This window comes from Entelurus aequoreus, linkage group LG07 (genome assembly GCF_033978785.1).
Source record: "Entelurus aequoreus isolate RoL-2023_Sb linkage group LG07, RoL_Eaeq_v1.1, whole genome shotgun sequence".
NCBI lineage: Eukaryota > Metazoa > Chordata > Actinopteri > Syngnathiformes > Syngnathidae > Entelurus > Entelurus aequoreus.
In genome coordinates this window covers 58080026-58099757 of record NC_084737.1, presented here as the reverse complement: position 1 = coordinate 58099757, position 19732 = coordinate 58080026, and the positions used below count along the sequence as shown (strand labels likewise).

At 41.0% G+C, this 19732-nt stretch overlaps 2 protein-coding genes across 2 annotated transcripts in view; both read left to right on the top strand.

The window, feature by feature from the left end:
- The first annotated feature begins 1494 nt into the window (after nucleotides 1-1494).
- On the top strand, nucleotides 1495-17143 carry nufip1 (nuclear FMR1 interacting protein 1). The gene is made up of 10 exons (XM_062054087.1): nucleotides 1495-1855; nucleotides 8066-8139; nucleotides 8223-8321; nucleotides 8392-8454; nucleotides 8524-8600; nucleotides 8673-8765; nucleotides 13864-14033; nucleotides 14243-14383; nucleotides 15486-15700; nucleotides 15785-17143. The coding sequence occupies exons 1-10, from the start codon at nucleotides 1615-1617 to the stop codon at nucleotides 15971-15973; spliced, it is 1362 nt and encodes a 453-aa protein (XP_061910071.1). The 5' UTR covers nucleotides 1495-1614; the 3' UTR covers nucleotides 15974-17143.
- A 772-nt stretch (nucleotides 17144-17915) lies between these two features.
- Nucleotides 17916-19732, top strand: part of LOC133654398 (cilia- and flagella-associated protein 47-like) — a 175578-nt gene continuing 173761 nt past the window's right edge. The window contains exon 1 of the mRNA XM_062054714.1: nucleotides 17916-19212. Coding sequence (XP_061910698.1) covers nucleotides 19069-19212 — 144 coding nt within the window. The 5' untranslated portion in view covers nucleotides 17916-19068. The remainder of the gene's footprint in view (nucleotides 19213-19732) is intronic.

Below are 19732 nucleotides of genomic sequence, written 5' to 3'. Positions count from 1 at the left end.
AACAGACAAAGTTTTGTGTTACAAATATTGTGAAAATGGTTTGAGTCTACATGCTTACAGTGATGCCGATTGGGCGACTGACGCCACTGATAGAAGGAGTACAACTGGATATTGTATAAGCTTGTGTGAAAATGGTCCTTTGGTTTCATGGAAGACCAAAAAGCAACCAACAGTTGCACTGTCAACATGTGAGGCAGAATATATGGCCTTAGCTGCAACTACACAAGAATGTATGTATTTAGTCCAACTTTTAAATGGCATTGATGGGAGTCAGTCTGCTACACCAAAGGTTTATGAGGATAACCAGGGTGCAATTGCATTAGCCAAGAATCCTGTAAACAGACAGCGATGCAAACATGTCGACATAAAATATCATTTTGTCAGATCAGCTGTGAATGATGGTAAAATATGTCTACAATATCTTCCCACAGATCAAATGGTAGCAGATGTAATGACAAAGCCTGCAACCAAATGCAAATTGTCGAAATTCTCAAGCTTTATGTTTGGAGAATAATTCATGTGATTTATGACATGTGATTTTTGATTTTGTTTCAAATGTTTTTATTTTTATGATGATGTTAACAGTATGAGAGCTAGTGGGAGTGTTGACGTATTGTCTCTTGTGCTCTCAATGACTGATTGGCCACTTGCTGGTCACGTGACATGCCCTGATTGTATATGTGCTGCACAGGTGCTAATAAATTTTTGTTCTTCCCTTTTCACATTACCTGCCGCCTGCTGCGTAGTTGTTTGCTCCTCATTCAGTGTTAGTTTAGGTTCTTGGGTACCGTTCGTTTAACTCTGTTAACAAGGCAAATATAATTTGTTGTTTCCTCTAAGACTGTAACTATGGTGAGCATCTCTATCCTGGAATAGGTTCTGTATATTGGATGGTAGAGAGTTTTTGAGCAGTTTTAAAATTGATCACATCGTGCAGTTTAAGTTGCTTTAACTCCATGAATAGTGGATTTGAATTATTTCTGTAGTGAACATTAGACACAATCCTAATGGCCTTTTATCTGCAGAGTGACTAAGGCTGTAGATGGGATTTATAACAATTTCCCAGGACTTCAACACAATAGTTTAAATATGACATAATAAATGAATGATACAATAACAGCAGAGCATTGGTGTTCAATAAATGACATGATCTCCTCATCATTCCAACACATTTAGCAACTTTTGTCCTCAGGTAATTTATATGAGGTTTATTGATCGTGCATAGAGTGAATTGTGAAATTACCGTACAGATTATGTAATTAACGTACGCCTGGCAACCCTGCTGCTACCTCTTCTTCGCTTTAAAACGTTTTTTCCTGCCATCTTCAGGACAAAAATGTAACTGAACGACACGAGCTAATTCCTTCCTCGCGACATCCAGATATTTACTTGTATAAAAGAGTTTAATCCTGCTTATGATCACTGTATTGTATACATTATTCGGTTAAGTGTTTTGATCAGACTTAAATATTTATTTTTAACCCATCGACGTCTATTTCCGGTGGCGGCGGAAATGACGTCAGATTTTTCCGGCAAAACAAGCACATGTGAGGACCGTGTGGTAAGACGTTGAGTATTACCTTCTTAAATCTTCGTTCTCGTGATTCAACGGGCATGGATAAACTGGGCAACTACCCTGCGCCGAACTTCGACTCGCCTACTCCAAACTCCTTCCAACTGCCATGGCAGCAGCAATCTCTCCTTCGGACTAGCAGCTTCCACCCCAGCATGTGGACCTGGAGTGAGGCACCTATCCAGCCCGGTTCGGCCTACAGCGGTCAAGCTACCGGGAACCACGGGGCAACGACAGGCTGCCGTCCTCATTCAGGAAACTATGGGTCCCAATATTCATATGGTCAGCATCAATGTTAAATGTATAATATTGTATTACATACAATTCACTTGATGTTCTTCAACTTCTACTCAGGCAGTGTTTCAATTCAATTCACTTCCTTACTTACACATAGAAGTGCGCCGTCAGTACCCGGATGTTACGCCCCAAATGGTAACTAGTGATTGACACTAACCATCACCACCACCAATCATCTCCATCATGGCTACATATGGGAAAGAGAGGGACTTAAAGGCCTACTGAAATGAAATGTTCTTATTTAAACGGGGATAGCAGGTCCATTCTATGTGTCATACTTGATCATTTCGCGATATTGCCATATTTTTGCTGAAAGGATTTAGTAGAGAACATCGACGATAAAGTTCGCAACTTTTGGTCGCTGATAAAAAAGCCTTGCCTGTACCGGAAGTAGCGTGACGTCACAGGTTGTGGAGCGCCTCACATCTGCACATTGTTTACAATCATGGCCAGCAGCAGCGAGAGCGATTCGGACCGAGAAAGCGACGATTACCCCATTAATTTGAGCGAGGATGAAAGATTTGTGGATGAGGAAAGTGAGAGTGAAGGATTAGAGGGCTGTGGAAGCGATTCAGATAGGGAAGATGCTGTGAGAGGCGGGTGGGACCTGATATTCAGCTGGGAATGACTAAAACAGTAAATAAACATAAGATATATATATACTTTATTAGCCACAACACAACCAGGCTTATATTTAATATGCCACAAATTAATCTGCATATCAAACACCTCCCCCCTTCCGTCCATATAACCCACCAATACAAATCAAACACCCGCACAACACACTCAATCCCACAGCCCAAAGTACCGTTCACCTCCGTAAAGTTCATACAGCACATATATTTCCCCAAAGTTACGTACGTGACATGCATATAGCGGCACGCACGTACGGGCAAGCGATCAAATGTTTGGAAGCCAAAGCTGTACTCACGGTAGCGCGTCTGCTATCCAACTCAAAGTCCTCCTGGTTGTGTTGCTGCAGCCAGCCGCTAATACACCGATCCCACCTACAGCTTTCTTCTTTGCTGTCTTCATTGTTCATTAAACAAATTGCAAAAGATTCACCAACACAGATGTCCAGAATACTGTGGAATTTTGCGATGAAAACAGACGACTTAATAGCTGGCCACAATGGTGTCCCAATATGTCCGCACAATCTGTGACGTCACGCGCAAACGTCATCATACCGAGACGTTTTCAGCAGAATATTTCGCGGGAAATTTAAAATTGCACTTTACTAATCTAACCCGGCCGTATTGGCATGTGTTGCAATGTTAAGATTTCATCATTGATATATAAACTATCAGACTGCGGGGTCGGTAGTAGTGGGTTTCAGTAGGCCTTTAAGTGGTTTCAATTCACAATTTAAAAGGAGCGAAGACGAGATGGTGGATACATTTTACGTTTTGGGACAGCACTACGTTGCAAAGATTACATAGTAGTAATCAGTGGTAGGACGTCAGAGCTAACAGGGCCTTCTCTGCTGGCCTAACATAACCAGAAATCATGATCATAAGTCAAAGTCAAAGTCAGCTTTATTGTCAAACAACTGTTTGTACAGGACATACAGGTGGACGAAATTGCGTTCCTCTCACATCCACGGTGTCTATAAATATAAAGTGTAAAAGAAAAATAAAAAAGACAACAATTTAAACAGTCGCATGAGGGGGGGGAAAAATATACAGGGGAAGAAGATATTACCAGAATATCTATAATATCTATCTAAGTATTCAGATGGGAGTGCAAAGTGCAATGTAAACAGTGTAAACAGTTAAAACAGTTAGCAGCATTTTGAGTCCGGAGTAAAGTGGCTAAGTGATAGATGGTGTGTGTGTGTGTGTGTGTGTGTGTGTGTGTGTGGGTGAGTGGGGGGGGGGGGGGGTGGGGTGTAGTGTCTCAGTTCACAGTTCAGTTCAGATCAGATTGCAGGGCAGAGTGAGAAGGGGGGGGGGGGCCGGGAGAGAGTTCAGCTTCCTGACAGCCTGATGGATGAAGCTGTCTCTCAGCCTACAGCTTCGAGCTCGGAGGCTTCTCAGTCGTCTGCCGGATGGCAGCAGTCTGAAGAAGCCGTGTGAGGGGTGTGTGATGTCGCCTGCCACGCGGAGTGCTTTGCGTGACAGGCGTGTGTTGTAAATGTCCTGGAGGGAGGGGAGGGGGGCACCGACGATCTTCTCAGCTGCCCTAACTGTGCGCTGCAGCGTCCTGCGGCAGGACGCCGTGCAGCCTCCGTACCACACAGTTATGCAGCTGGTCAGGATGCTCTCGATGACGCCCCGGTAGAAGGAGTGCATGATGGAGGCTGAGGCTTTTGCTCTTCGCAGTTTGCGGAGGAAGTAGAGGCGCTGTTGAGCCCTCTTGGCCAGTGATGCAGTGTTGGTTTTCCAGGAGAGGTCATCTGTGATGTGCACACCCAGGAATTTGGTGCTGCTCACTCTCTCCACCACCACACCGTTGATGGTCAGAGGAGGGTGCTGGGTGTGCGCTCTCCTGAAGTCCACAACAATCTCCCTTGTTTTCTCTACATTGAGAGAGAGATTGTTGTCACCGCACCATGTGGCCAGTTGGCTCACCTCGTCTCTGTAGCTGGTCTCATCGTTATTGTGGATGAGACCTACCACAGTTGTGTCGTCCGCAAACTTGACGAAGAGGTTGGTGCTGTGCTTCGGCGTGCAGTCGAATAATTAAAGATAAAAGTAATTTTTCATTTACTTTCCCTAAATATCGAAAAGTATTCATATTCTCTTCATGTCATATTATTATTATTATTATTATCGGCGGTCACTCGAACGAGTATGACGATCCTCCGGGTAGGGGTGTATCCCCTTATGGAAGATACCTGTGCGTGACTTTGTTTTACGTGGGGAGACTGGTGCACAGACAGTCACCACACGATCCTTGACAGAATCGGGTCAGGGTTCAGTGGCATGGAGTCCAAGACGACTGGGAACCCTTTTCTGCTGCAGCCTTCTTCCGCCATCGCAGCCGTTGTGGTAGTTCTTAAATCTACCGTCTTCCGCCTGCTCCGCTGTTGAGGTCTTCACCGTATCCCTGGCTAGGGGGCAGTCAGGTACTAGGCCTTTGCCAAGGGCCACCTGGGGTATTAGTAGTAAAGTGCCCCAAGACCCCATAGAGGAGCCTCCACTGCCGGATGCACTTTAACGTCATGCCCAGGACACATGTCATATTATGCTCCTTCCAGTGCTATTGTTTTTAGATTAGAGTTTGTATCCAATCAGAATTCAGCTAGCTTATGTTGCCATGCTGTACGAAATCTGCCCGGGGCCTTCAGAATCAACAATGCAGGTGTCTGTGCACTGTAAGTGAACGGACACATACAGGTGATAGACAATTGCCATAGCCAATCAGATCACGAGTTGTTGTCAGTAAGGCCTTCTCGCTGGCCCTGACATTTATGCGTCCTGTGATTGGATACTCACTTGGGAGTCCCAAGTGAGTATCCAATCACAAGTTGCGAAAACAAGAAGTGGCACCGGAGCCATAGAAAGCCACAGAAAACTCACCCGGTACTCACAAAGAAGGAGAGTAAAATGTTGATTAGGTGGCAGATATATATTTGCAAGGCCATTTTCAAGAAGGATACTTAAGAGAAACTACATCTTCAGGGTTTCCCGCAGCGCTTTGTTGTTAAGGCAGCCGCCTTAACAACAAAGAGCCACCGCCTTAACAACAAAGAGCCACCGCCTAAACTAAAGTCTTAACAAGCTGCTCCGCTTAGTTCTGCCTCTGTCAGTACGTCTCTGCAGCACCCAGCATTGTCCCACCCGCAGAACCATCTGATCGGTTACACGCAGAGCGGTAACAGCCAATCAGCAGTGCGTATTCAGAGCGCATGTAGTCAGTGCTCCTGCGGTCTGGTGAGCAGAAAAGTGTTTAGCAGGTAAGCATAATTATAATAAACACCTCCCAGTCAACTACTAGTAACATCACTATGAGCCCGTTGACGTTCTAGAAACATAAGCGGCAGCTCAGCTCGCTCGCAGTCCTTGAGGTGAAGGTTAGTTCGCTTTTAGCGTAACGTTAGCTCATTTTGCGGTGTCTGTGCGTGCGTGTGTGTGTGTGCGTGTGTTACGGACAGCAAAGCCCTGTCTATCTGAGAGAAAGACAAGCATTATTGACCTACAGCTACAGTTAACAACTAAGTTATTTCACTTTACCTTTTTCTGTGTTGATTGAGCTGTGTTGAAGCAGCAAAAAATGACATTATGTTAAATGAAGAGTTTCCTGAAACTGTCTCTGATAGTTGATATAATAATGTAACTGCATCATAAAGCCTACATGAACTCGATGGTGTTCAGGGATGAATAGTCTCTCCTATTGCTATTGTACTATTTTTTTCAGCTATAGTTACATTAATCATTAGTAATGTAGCAGCCTAGTTTTGAATGGCAGGGTCCCTGCTATCACATGTTGACAAAAATATAACATTTACATAACAAAAATCAACTTCAGGCTTCCCAAATGCTGCAATAAATTAAGCATGATGAGTTGAGCATATGTCAGCATGTGGCCCCACTTTTAACTCTTTTTTTCAAACGCTTATTGCAAAAGCTTACTTACTTTGTAAGTCATTATTTTGTCATTATTTTGACTTAGGAAGTCATAATAATGACATATTGTACTTAGCATCTCAGGTAACTAGGACTGTTTTGTTTTTACTTTGCGGACAAAATATCGAGATATATATTCTATATCGCCATTCAGCAAATGGAGCAGAAAACGCAACCAAAAATTTTAGGCTTCTTCACGTGACGAAGCCGGCCTACGTCACCACAATCTGTAGTCTATTGCCCCCCCAGGCTGTGGTGGCAGCGACGAGGTGGAGATATGATGGCGTCAGGCCGAGTTACACCAATCCTTCCACCCACCCACTACCCCGGTCTGTACGCTGGAGAGACACCACCTTAACTAACACATTTTCTGGGGGAAACACTGATCTTGTGAGACGAGGTCGGCCGACACCTGAAGCTATTGCGGCGGTTAAATAGTTTGCCCGCGACTTTCACACGAATCAACCGACTACGACCAACTAACTACTACGAGCGGTACCACTAACTTATACGGCGTCGAATGGGTGCTACAAATTGTGAGTTCAAATATTTAATTTTTTCATGTTTCATTTGTTTTATACAATTCTTTAAATTTTGACAGTACCACATAAGATAGGTTTTAATTGCTGAAGCGGGTTTATTGAATTTTAAATGCCCGAAAAATAGACCGTTTTGTACACTGTTGAGTGGATTCAATTAACAGTAATGTGCAAGTGGGTCTCTGTATAGGATCTCCAGCCGTGTCCATGTGGTGACATACATTCCGGTATTTTGAGAGGTGAAGTCGGACTAAGTAGGACATCTCTGAAGGCCTAGGTGAGAAATGCATGGCCCGCCACTTGTAGTAATGACTCAAACAGTACAGAAACAGCGATGCATTATAAAACACAAGAAGTGATGCTGTGTCCCTCTGTACCACAATGTGTTAGGAACCGCTTCTTTCAGTTCGCGAGTGAACACGGGGAGTGACATGCCACATTTTGGTTATATAGTGCCACACAAGATAAATTGTCTTTTCCTGTTTACTATTTCATTTATCAACCGTAGTTGCGCATTTCATATTCCTTTAAGCACAACTATTTGTTTAAAAAACCATTATATTTGCTAACAATCCCGAGCGTGGCCACCGCTGCTGCTCACTGCTCCCCTCACCTCCCAGGGGGTGGAACAAGGGGATTGGTCAAATGCAGAGGATAATTTCACCACACCTAGACAGAGTGTGTGTGACTATCAGTGGTACTTTAATTTTAACTTAACAACAAATGTGTGAATTCTATGTGGCATTCAGGGAACTATTATTTTAATTGCAGGTCTAAGAGTTTTTTTTATTTAGTCCAGTAGATGGCGCCATTGTGAAACACCCACAGAGTATTAGTGCAGGTCAATGCAGCGACATACATACTGAGCCATCATTTACCCATCATCGATACATACTACATAGTGTACTTCTTGAAGTGTAAGAATGGAAGTGTGCGTATTGAAACATGGCCTATGTCTGTTTTTTTGCATTTGGAGTTTGACACCTGTGAAAAATACCTCCCTTGTATTTGAAGTTATTATAGGAAATAATCACATAAAATCTCTAGTCATTTTGTGTATGTGCACTGCCTTTCACTTATTCATGTAGGCCATAATTCTGGTCGTGAATGGTATCAAGCAAGACATCAAGGTTATAGACCGACAGGCAACTGCGGAAAAAAGGTACATGTTTTAATTATTAATCACGTCATGCTCTTAATTTGCTGTATTTTTCCAAATGATAAATGTGTCTGCCTTTTGATCAGAGCAACAATGGACCTTCCTTTTTGCATTTTTGTGACACCTGTGACCGTGGTTTTAAAAACCAGGAGAAGTTTGAGGAACATGTTGCTCAACATGTCAAGGTAATGTATTTTTGTTACAGTAGTCTTTGAAGTACCACATACTCTTTTCTTAAGTTGCCCCACTTTGTAGTGTTCTGTGAAAGACTGCAGCTTCACGGCTCATGAAAAACTAGTCAACATCCATTGGAAAAATGTAAGTTAGTCTTTATTACCTATGTTGTGTTGTGCCCTTTGCTAATGTTAGTGCTTGGTCATTTCTTAGACCCATGCACCAGGAATGAAAAGAATCAAGCTGGACACCGCTGAAGAGATTTTAAAGTGGAGAGAGGAAAGACGCAAGTTAGTATTCAGAAATCGAGCATTGCAAATGTTACGTTGGAAGTCTTTACCCTTTTTGCCTTTTCTTTCCAGGAACTATCCGACTTTGCAGCATGTCGAAAAAAAGAAAAAACTGATGGAAGGGCGAGAGAAGACTGGAGCGGTTCTGGAGACAGCTCAGTTTGGGTATTTTTTTACTTCTTTCCATTCATGTCCTAACCCAGGCCATTTTGATCTTTTTAATTTTGTAATTGTAAAACCAACCCATATGCAAAAAGATTATATTTATTTAAAGTAAAAACAAGCCTTTATATCAGCTTTGTGTTGTAGTTGGCAAAGTGTATTATTACTATTAATATTCTAGTGTATCCCATATCGGGACCGCCACAGATAAATGAATGTGCTACCTACACAAGCTATCTGTTTGTCCTCGCTCATGTACACATTTTAAAAAGGATATATTATGCAAAACCAAATTTTCTTAACTATTGGCACCGGTGTTTGTGTGTTTGGGTCTGCATTGAGTCCAGAAAAGTGAAATCAAATCTTGGAGTCATTGCGGTAATATTTATAGAACAACTTCGCCTTCCTTCATACTTCCTCCAAACGAGCCGTTTGGAATGTTCTACATTTGTGACATTTTTCCCAGTTGTGACCTCAGCACATGTCTCCATACATGGTAGAAATTTACCCAGAAATCTTTGCGGGATTCAACGAGCGCCTTTTTTTCCCTATCCTCTTGTTGTGGTGACAGACTGGCTGGTGCCATTTCGGCTACTAAATACAGTATAGTTGTAATTTATATTTGTCACTAGACTGGATATGGAAGCGCTAAAACTACAACATGGCTGACGGGGAGAAGATGCTGTCCAAGTGGATGCACGCAAATAAGACCGCCCACAATAGGTGCGTCCTAAAGAGACGGTCAGAAAGCGGCTTGAAGATGGTCTGTAAAATATAATCCAACATATTTCTCGGACCACAGAGCGCACCGGATTATAAGGCCCACTGCTGATGAGCGGGCCTATTCAGGTTTATTTTCATAAATAAGACGCACTAAATGGGTTATATTATATTATATTATATAATTGTTTTCATTTAAAACACTTCTTTGTGGTCTACATAACTTGTAATGGTGGTTCTTTGGTCAAAATGTTGCATAAATTATGTTTTACAGACCATCTTCCAGCCGCTTTCTGACCGTCTCTTCAGGATGTGTCGTTTTGTGGGCAGTCTTATTTACGTGTGTCCACTTGGACAGCGTGTTGTCTTTGCTGGACCGGTAGATTGCAGCAACCAGAATGTCACAAATCGGCGGCCTCAAATTCTGACCGGAAAGCGGAGCTTAGCAGACCCATTGTATAGTAAAACATCGACCCTGAAGGGAACGTCTGCCCTGTGCTCCTTGACGACAGTCTGCACCGGAGCCAAACAGCAGGAAAGGTGTAACTACTATATTATTACCTGTCACTATTTATAACTCCTTGTGCAGATCTGAATGTTCATTATTTAAATGTTTACCTAAGTTTGAAGCAAAGGTGGTAATACTAATCGCCACCTTTGGCGAGGCGTGTTTTAAAGCAACACTTGAAGCACGGCGGTTCCTTGTTTAAAGCGTCACCTTTACCGTTAGTTTTTAAGCCCAAATATCTCCATATTGAGCTTCACTCTGTATTAACCAGTAGAATTGTAGTTTTTTGCCATTCATCCTCTCCAAGATGTTATTGCTTGTATGCACTTTGTGTGTACGCTTTGACACACTCAACATCATGCGGTTTGGCTCTGTAGTCATCGCTGCAGATGAAAGAACGGTACCGGTACTTTTTAAAGGCAGTATATCACCGATTTCAATCAATTAGTATTGTGGTACTTTATTTGTACCGGTATACCGCACAACCCCACCAATAGTAAAGAAATGTTGGTTTTTCATAATATTGAGCAACATAACGCCAGATAATGTCTCCTTATAGGTGCCATTTTTGGGTCCTTATACACACCATAATGATACCCGTATGTTGAAGCACAGTATATCAAACTACAGTAGCTGTAATGCTCTGTGTTCCATGAAGTAGTGCGGCTTCGTAGCTTACCAAAGTCGTATTAAAACAATTTGACAGATTTTTGAACGCCGTGGGTAATGTTCTAAATTCTCAATGAAACATCAATGTGGTGGTGTTGCTTGCCTATTGGTACTTGCTGATGTCATTTATTGAACAGGCGTCAATCTGCAGTCCACATGTATCTCTTATAGGTGACTGCCATCTACTGGTCACACTTATCATTACATCATGTACCAAATCAAATTGCTTCTAGGTCGGTAAGCACTACGAGAATTACTATGTACATTAGTCGCTCTGTTGATTTTTGAGAAAATGAATAATTTTATGTGCGCCCTATAGTATGAAAAATACAATATGTAAAATTTTGACCAAATAACCATCGTTACATGTTATGTAGACCAGTGGTCCCCAACCTTTTTGTACTTGCGGACCGGTCAATGCTTGAAAATTTGTCCCAATTTTGTCCCAAATTTGCAAGGGGGGGTAGTAAAAAAAAAAAAATTATCTTTTTGTCATAAAGAAATACAATCGTGTGCTTACAGACTGTATCCATGCAGACTGTATTGATTTATATTGATTTATAATGTATATTTGTGTTTTTTATGTTGATTTAATTAATTTTATTTTATTTTTTTTAATTTCTTGTGCGGCCGCGGCCCGGTACCAATCTGTCCACGGACCGGTACCGGGCCACGGCCCGGTGGTTGGGGACCACTGATGTAGACCATAGTGTTTTAAATGTGTGTGCATGTGTATCCTTTGAATGAGTCAACCTGAAGACGGTAAGAACTTCTCATCACAACTAAATCTTGCTGCGGTATGGGGCCTGTTTCGTCAATTCTTCCACACTTTCAAGCACCATTAATGTACAGTGCTCTTTGCAAATAGTCTTTTTTAAAAAAAAATTCCACAGCGATTTTCTCCTTTTTCCATGCTAGTCTTTTGGCTATTAGGGACTTATAATTAGTGAGAAAAATGGACAAAACTTGTCAAAAGGGGAAAAAACACACAAAAGGCACACACACTGAAGCGCTGAGAAGTAATTAAGTAAATTTTATTTGTAAAGTGCTTTTTACAGATAAAATCACAGAGTGCTGTACAAAACATAGGTGAAGTAAACCAACAATTCAATTAAAACAGGGGCAACATCATAAAAAGGATACAAAGTGGATTAAAAATCATAGTTAAAAGGTGCATTAACTAAAAGCTTTAATAAAAAGAGAAGTTTTCAAATGTTTCTTAAAGTGTCAACACAGTTGTGAGAGTGTCCAGTGCAGAAAGTGACATGGAAGGCCCTGCCACTACTACAATGAGGGCGTTTTTTGCCTGCAAGGGTGAAACAAAACAAATGACTGAAAGAAGTGTTCATATACAGAGACATGGTTCGCACACTGAGGCATACTTGGCTTGATCTAAAAGTTCGTAAATAGAAAAATTTACAAATACAGGGGTTCGTAAATCAAGGTTGCACTGTATAAAATTACATTTATTGGGCTTATCGATGTTATTTTTTTCCATCTTAAAACAACATACAACAAATATGACAATAATGACAATATAAACAAATAACTTTACTTAAATTAACTTACTGTGGAAAATTCAGAATTACATTGTTTTTGCTTGTCATTTATTTCACAAACTATTTGTTTAAAGGAAGACTTGTTAAAGTTTTGTTGTCATCGACAGCATAGTGTGTGGATGGATGCTACGGCTGTTAATCATCATGCTTTGTTACAAAGCAGGGCTGTTTTTTATTAATACGGTGAATAACCACGTTTTTTTTTCCTGCCGTCACCAGTGTGTGAGTGATAGCCATGTTCCCCAATCAGAATTTTTAAACCTTGCGTTTGTTCGTCTCTCGCTTCAAAAGGAAAGAAAGACGTCTGACTCTGACTGTGCATTGCTCTTAGCACCTGAGCGTGTTTGTTTAATAGAGGAATAAATTGAACAGAGTGACCCCTCTTTTCAGTCATTCACAATCTTTGTCTTGGCAGAGACGACAGCGGGGGCGCCGCCACCAGCGCACCCACAGTACATAGAGCCTTGCGACTCGCCAGTGAGAAGTTCCGCAAAGTAACACAAATTAGGAGGAAAAACATACGATTATAAAGCCAAGCTATTGTGGGAATATTTCAGCTTCAAATATGATGAGCAATATGAGCCCATCAACACGGATGGACAAGCAAAAATTCCGCCGTGACCACGTGATAGCAGTAAACAAAAAGACAACGTCCGACCTCACTTTTCCAACTGGTAAAAAAAACTAACTTTAAGATGTTCAATATTTATTAGGGTTACCAAAATGAGTCCATTTAATTTTTGTTTGTGTATTTATTTAGGATAATAAAGTTATTTACCTTCCAATTACAGTACAATGGTAAACTATCTTACAGTAATGAGGAATATGTTTATTATATAATTTTAAATGATTACTTGCATTATTATTATGTATTATGATTACATTACCTTATTGCTGTATAGTTTTTATTGGTTATTTCTTCAGTGTAATATTATGATGTAGACAAGCTTTTGTTTTAATGTGTGGCACTTGGAGACAAAAATATGTTGGCAGTCTAAAGGTAACATGTCCTTCTTTTGTTATTTTTGCAGTTTTATGTATAAAATATAAAAATTCCAAAATGATCACAATGCCAATTTTGGAGAGAAAATTCGCAATTAGGTTTTTTGGCAAAATCGTGCAGCCCTATTACATAGTGATGTTTTACATTGGCAGTGGCACTGTTAACTAGTACAATTGTTTCAGTAAAAATCAAACACATTAGCTATTTTTTCATAATTTCCTCTTTAATGTCTCTTTTCTAATCCACTTTTTTTTCTTCTAAGACTTTTTCACAACTTCATCCTTAATTGGACAAGTATATGAGCTTAGAAACACCAGTTTGCTAGCAAAGTTTTGACCCGCCATACTCTACTTCTGATTGGCTTTAACCCCACAAAAACTGGTGTACTGATAGGCTGCTTGTTCCTGTCATTCATATGAGCTCTGGGTTTCACAGAGGACAGCGCTGAGCAGTGAGCATGCACACTGCAGCAGGACAGGAGAGACGACAAAAATTGTGAAAATAAGAATTTGGTGCTGATCAGATTTAGTTACTTGGCCAAGTATTAATGCAGTTGGGTCAATAGTGTCAGTGGGACTTCATTGTATTGTTGCTTAAGTCAATCTATTTGCCAACCCTATTGTACTGTGTTCTGATATTAAGACGAATGAGAGGCAGAGGACGTGGCCAATGGCGTGGGAGAGGGTTCCAGCGGCAACATCCCCAAAGTCTTCCTCCGTTTGACAGTGGCACCGCAGCAAAACAACTCCTACCCATCACACGGTCCAACCAGGATTGTGATCCATTGGGATTGTTGGTCAAAAGTGACAATGGTTAGTGAAGGAACAACACAATGGCCGTGTCAAAATCCGAGGTTTGCATCCTCATCAGTTTTCATGCATTTGTGAGCTGTAGACGTTACCGCGCTCCATTAAGGCTCAGACTGTGGCTTTGGATATGACCATGGTCTCCTGATGACACTGTTGTATTGTGCTGTATATTGTTCTGTGTGTTTAATTGTCTTCCCTCACATTTCCTTCAGATTCCGAGAAAGAGGATGCAGCGGCTACCTCCAGTGGTGCTGGCCTAGTTGTGGCCCCGAAGCAGATGAGCTCAGCTCTGGGGTCTCTTGTGGCCAACTATGGCTCCATGAGTGAGAGTGAAAGTGATGATGGAGCGCACAGTGAGTTTACCACTTCGTTATCGACTTAGTTCTGAGTTTGTACATCTGTCTCTCTGCATGTAGTTTTTGTGCCTATTTGGAAATCATTGTCTAAATTGATCAATCCAGATTCTGCACTTACACAATGAAAATGTCCCGACTCTGTTACAAAAAACAAACATACTTTATATTTTCTCTTCACCATTAACAACTTTAGATAGTTTTAAACCTGACCTGTAAACAAGACTCTAAAAAGTGCAATTCCATCCCTGTGAATTTCGTTAAGGTACTGTTTCTTCAAGTGCAAAATTACAACAGTAAACATGTAAGCTGTTTCTTGTGACCCTTATTTTGCTAGCGCAGTCAGACTGCATGTAACTTTGAAATTTTATTATGGATGCTGGAAGTGTGCTCCGGGTTTTTTGAAACATTTGATGATGTGTGCGGGGATATTTGTAAACGGTACTTCCCGAGTTAGAGCTGCCGTGCTTTCTTCATTGTGCGCTTGCAGTACATCAGCAGTAATCTTACAAGACTCTCAGTTACATATATATAACTGAAAAAGATTGACTCCATCTCCCAATAGTAGAGAATGCTTTAGAAAAAATCGGGAATCCAGATGGTGATGCCGATTAACTCTGAAATCAGGTTAATGCGGGGTCTTAAGAAGTCTGAAATCTAATCATGTGAATGTAAGCTCTTAAATTTGATAAAAATCTCTACTACTTGGAAATACTTTGTCACATCCTGGGTAATTCCTCGAAGTTCGAAATGGGCTTTGATGTGGTGAAAAAACGGGCATGTTTTGTTCTGACAAAAGTTCATAGGTACGGTACTTTTAAATACCATTTTAAATGACAAAAATGGTACCTCCTCACAGAAGCGAAATATTTTAATGTTGTAATGGTTGAGAAATGTGGAAGTAGTTGAGCACCAGAAATGAGTTGTAATAGAAATTATAAATAGAGGAACTTTGGTGCAGAATAATATGCTGAAGAGCATTCACACAATTAAGTACTGAACACAATAATAGTTGCAGTATCGAGTGAAATGTATGTTCTTTTTTTTAAGTCTTTGACAGTGGTCTTTTCTAAAAATAAAAAAGGGGTTCTCTCTGTTTCAGCCCCAACAATACAAAAAGCCAAAGAACTGCTCCAAGAAAACAAGGTTTTGCAAAATCAGCACACACAAGCTTCCGGGGTCTCCAATGGCTGGTCTAATCGGAACATGGCAAACAACCTAAGAGGACAAGGAGGACGAAGAGGGAGAGGAGGAAGGCGCGGTCGAGGTGGACACTGTAATACGCTGCTGAGACGGAGGCCCACTCTCCTTGAGATGGTGAGAAGCCGGCATAGATTGTACAGTCCAAGGGTTTTTATTCCCGAGCAATTTTGAGATGACCTTCTGTTTTGATTGGTCTAGCTCCTCGCACCAGACATCCGCCATGAGAGGAACATCCTCCTGCAGTGTGTTCGATACGTGGTCCGAAACAACTTCTTTAAGCTGGAGAACCAACCTAAACTACAACCAGGGATTGAACTGAGACAAGCTATCGGAAGTACAGAGCAAGAAGTTGAAAATGAAAAGCCATCAGTGGAAGTCAGAACTTAGTCTTCCTCTTCGGTTGCTGGGGAGAGATGTTCTGTCAAGGGTGGGACCGCGTCTCAAAGAGCCACCACAAAGCCAGGGGTTAGGGAGGAGGAGATGGAGACTAGTCAAGCTAACGCGGATATAAACTTGGCTGTTAATCACTGTTCGCCTCAGAATCATCTGGCTCAGTACCCATTTAGTCACCAAGCTGCCCTTGGACAGCCAGGTGACTCAACTGGCTGTGGACCGACAGATGGCCAAACCGACCCTGATTTACCAGGAGACCAGGCTGTCTCTGAAACCGCTAATAACGAAGATGGCTGTGGTTTACCATGTAACAAAGCTGTTTATGGACTCCCAGGGTAAAAAGTTTGCTAAGTTGGCTCCAGACCCCCTCGTGAGCAAACATGTCATAGACTTTTAAGTGAGAAAATTGGCCCTGGAGTGAAGGGTTATAGAGCTGCCTCTGGACCACCAAACGACCAAACTGGCTGTGATTCACCAAACTGGTCCTGGTTCACCAGGAGACCAAACTAATTCTGAACCGGCTATTTGCAAAGATGGCTCTGGTTCACCCTGTGACAAAGCTGTTTATGGGCTCCTTGACTATAGTCTATTTGATGCCCCATGTGGCCAAGCTTGCTGTGGATTCCCTGGTGACCAAACTTTCACCAGAGTAATTTCAAGTTACAAAACAGCCTCTGTTATCAATATGATTCATGATGATGAAATACGGAAAATTGATATTCATCGAAAAAATTAATACTTCTTTTGTTTCATTTGAATTATGACATAATTTTGCATGATTTATATTTTGTAAAATACATTGATAAAATATATTTTTTCTCCAAAAATAAATGTTAACAAATCAGAGCTACGTAGTTTTTTGTTGTCATTAATTTTAAGAATTTGGAAATAGTGTCAAAGTGCTTTGAGTTCCTTAAAAAAAGGTAGAAAAGCGCTATACAAGTACAACCCATTTACCGTTTACATTTCGAACTGCCCAGGGACATCTGGAAAGTATTCACAGCGCTTCACTTTTTCCACATTTTATGTTTCAGCCTTATTCCAAAATGGAATTAATTAATTTTGTCCTCAAAATTCTACAGACAATACCCCAAAATGACAATTGGAAAAAGGGGTTTTATTTTTTTTATTTTGCAAATGTATTAAAACTAAATGTTTACATAAGTATTCACAGCCTTTGCTCAATACTTTCTTGATGCATCTTTGGCAGCAATTACAGCCTCAAGTCTTTTTGAATACGATGCCACCAGCTTGGCACACCTATCTTTGGGCAGTTTTGCCCATTCCTCTTTGCAGCACCGCTCAAGTGCCCTCAGATTGGATGGGAGATGTTGGTTTTTATTCAAGATATCTCTGTACATTGCGTTCATCTTAGTCTAGTCAGGGAGGTGACCAAGAACTTGATGGTCACTCTGTCAGAGCTACAGCATTCCTCTGTGGAGAGAGGAAAACTTTCCAGAAGGAAAACCATCTCTGCAGTAAACCACCAATCAGGCCGGTATGGTAAAGTGGCAAGACTGAAACCATTTCTTCGTAAAAAATGTTTTGTCAAAATGCACCTGAAAGACTCTCAGACCATGAGAATCAATTCTCTGGTCTGGAGACACAAGGATTAAACTCTTTGGCGTGAATGCCAGGCAACATGTTTGGAGGAAACCAGGAACCGCTCATCACCAGGCCAATACCATCCCTACAGTGAAGCGTGGTGATGGCAGCATCATGCTGTGGGCATGTTTTTCAGCTGCAAGAACTGGGACACCAGTCAGGATTGAAAGAAAGATGAATGCAGCAATGTACAGAGACATACTGGATGTAAACCAATGCTTCCCATCCAACCTGGGAAGCTTGAGAGGTGCTGCAAAGAGAAATGAGTGAAACTGCTGAAAGATAGGTGTGCCCAGCTGGTGGCATTAGATTCAAAAATACTCCAGGCTGTAATTGCGGCCAACGGTACATCAACAAAGTATTGAACAATTGCTTAGGAATACTCAAGTAAGTATGTGTGATTTGTTAAAAAAAAAATCACAATAAATTTGTACATTTTTATAAAACATTTTCACGTTATCAATGGGCATTTGAAGACAAAAATTAATTTATTTCATTTTGGGATAAGGCTATAACGTAACCAAATGGAGAAAAAGTGAAGCGCTGTGAATACTATCCGGATGCTGTGTATTCCCTGGGTTTGTAAAGTCTGTCTGTCTATTAGGGCCGGCTAATTTCCTGGGATTTTAGGTAAATGCCATACTCCAGCACACCATACAAATGAATTAATATACTAAAATTACATACAGTGAAATAATATACAAACTATAATAGTAACAATATGAACAATACAACAGAAATATTTTAGAAAAATTTGACGAGTCCTGAATAGTTTGATATCACCACGCAAGTATTTATCCGATATTAACGACCCGCCCACCACAAGATGGCCGCGTGTCAGGTGAAGGAGCTTGTTCATTTCCAAAAGCTTGTTTTGTTTATCCTTCCATCAATTTCCTACCGCTTGTCCCTCTCGGGGTCGCCTGTAGCCTTATTCAATTCAAGATAATTTTAAACAAATACTATTTTCTGTGTTGAATGTTATAATTGCACTGTTCTTCCTATATTTTGTCCATGTATTACACTGTGACCTATATTTAGAATAACTACGGAAAGCTAGACGTGACATATTTTGTCCCAAGAGCAAAACTGCTGATTAGTCACTCAATAAATACGGTATACTTAGTTGAATTAGTTTGAATTACTGTTCTTTGGTTGAATTCAACTCGGAATTTGATCTGGGGTTTTATGGGTGAAGTCGCCCCGCCCCCAGTGCTGCTGGAAGTCCATATATCTGTTTAACTCAGCAGAAATATACTTTTACAACAAGAAATAGCCGTCCTGAAGTCCTTGCTAAACTTTTAATTGTAAACGTCAGGTGTTACGTACCACTGCGTAACTCACTTTAAAACATTTTAACTGTGCGTCCACGTGTAACCATTTGATCAGTTACGTCATTGACATTACCATGGCAACTCGATGGAAACAACTCAATAGATAGCGCGTTGCCATTTCGACAAGCACACGCATTACAGGTGCCAATCATGGCTGATAATTGTGTTCAAGTCCATCCGCCGTTCGTTGAATTCAAAGACGTGCAGGTGGGCAAAGTTTACAAGACCACCATCATGGCCACTAATGCTGGCAAAGCAATGAGGGAAATATGGTTTGAAAGGCCCAAGCGAAAGGTAAAGTAAGCTATATTGTTTTCAAATGTTTTTTTCCCCGTATGACCACTAATCAATGCAGTTATTACTGGTGTTGGTATTACTTTATTTGGAACATGCATACAGTCACATGTATTTATATGTACAGTTTGTCATTCTGAAAAGGAGTAGAAGAAGCAGAGCTTAACTCAAGTTTGTTGTCAAATGCCATCTGTATACAATCACATTTGATGTCAAATAAAACAAGATTGTTGTATATGATTACAGATGGTCAAGTTTGAGGTAGTTTGTGTACTGAAATAATGAAAACTGAATAAGGCAAGGCAAGGCAACTTTATTTGTATAGTGCTTTTCACACACAAGGCAGACTCAAAGACTCAATAAGTCATACTTTTGATTCTTCTCTGCACACAGCTATGTAACTTCAAATGTAAGAAGCCATTAATATAATGTTTTGTGCCTGACTTAAGTTCAGACTTGCCCAAAACGTGTCCCGAGGGCCATTTTTGGCCCGCAGCGCCTTTTTTAATGGCCTTCTGTA

What these genes read in the sequence shown, in the direction of transcription:
- nufip1 (XM_062054087.1), top strand. Translation starts at nt 1,615, where the DNA reads ATGGATAAACTGGGCAACTACCCTGCGCCGAACTTCGACTCGCCTACT. An exon ending in CAGGCAACTGCGGAAAAAAG is followed by an intron (nt 8,140 to 8,222) that starts GTACATGTTTTA and finishes CCTTTTGATCAG; the next exon opens with AGCAACAATGGACCTTCCTT. An exon ending in TCAACATCCATTGGAAAAAT is followed by an intron (nt 8,455 to 8,523) that starts GTAAGTTAGTCT and finishes GTCATTTCTTAG; the next exon opens with ACCCATGCACCAGGAATGAA.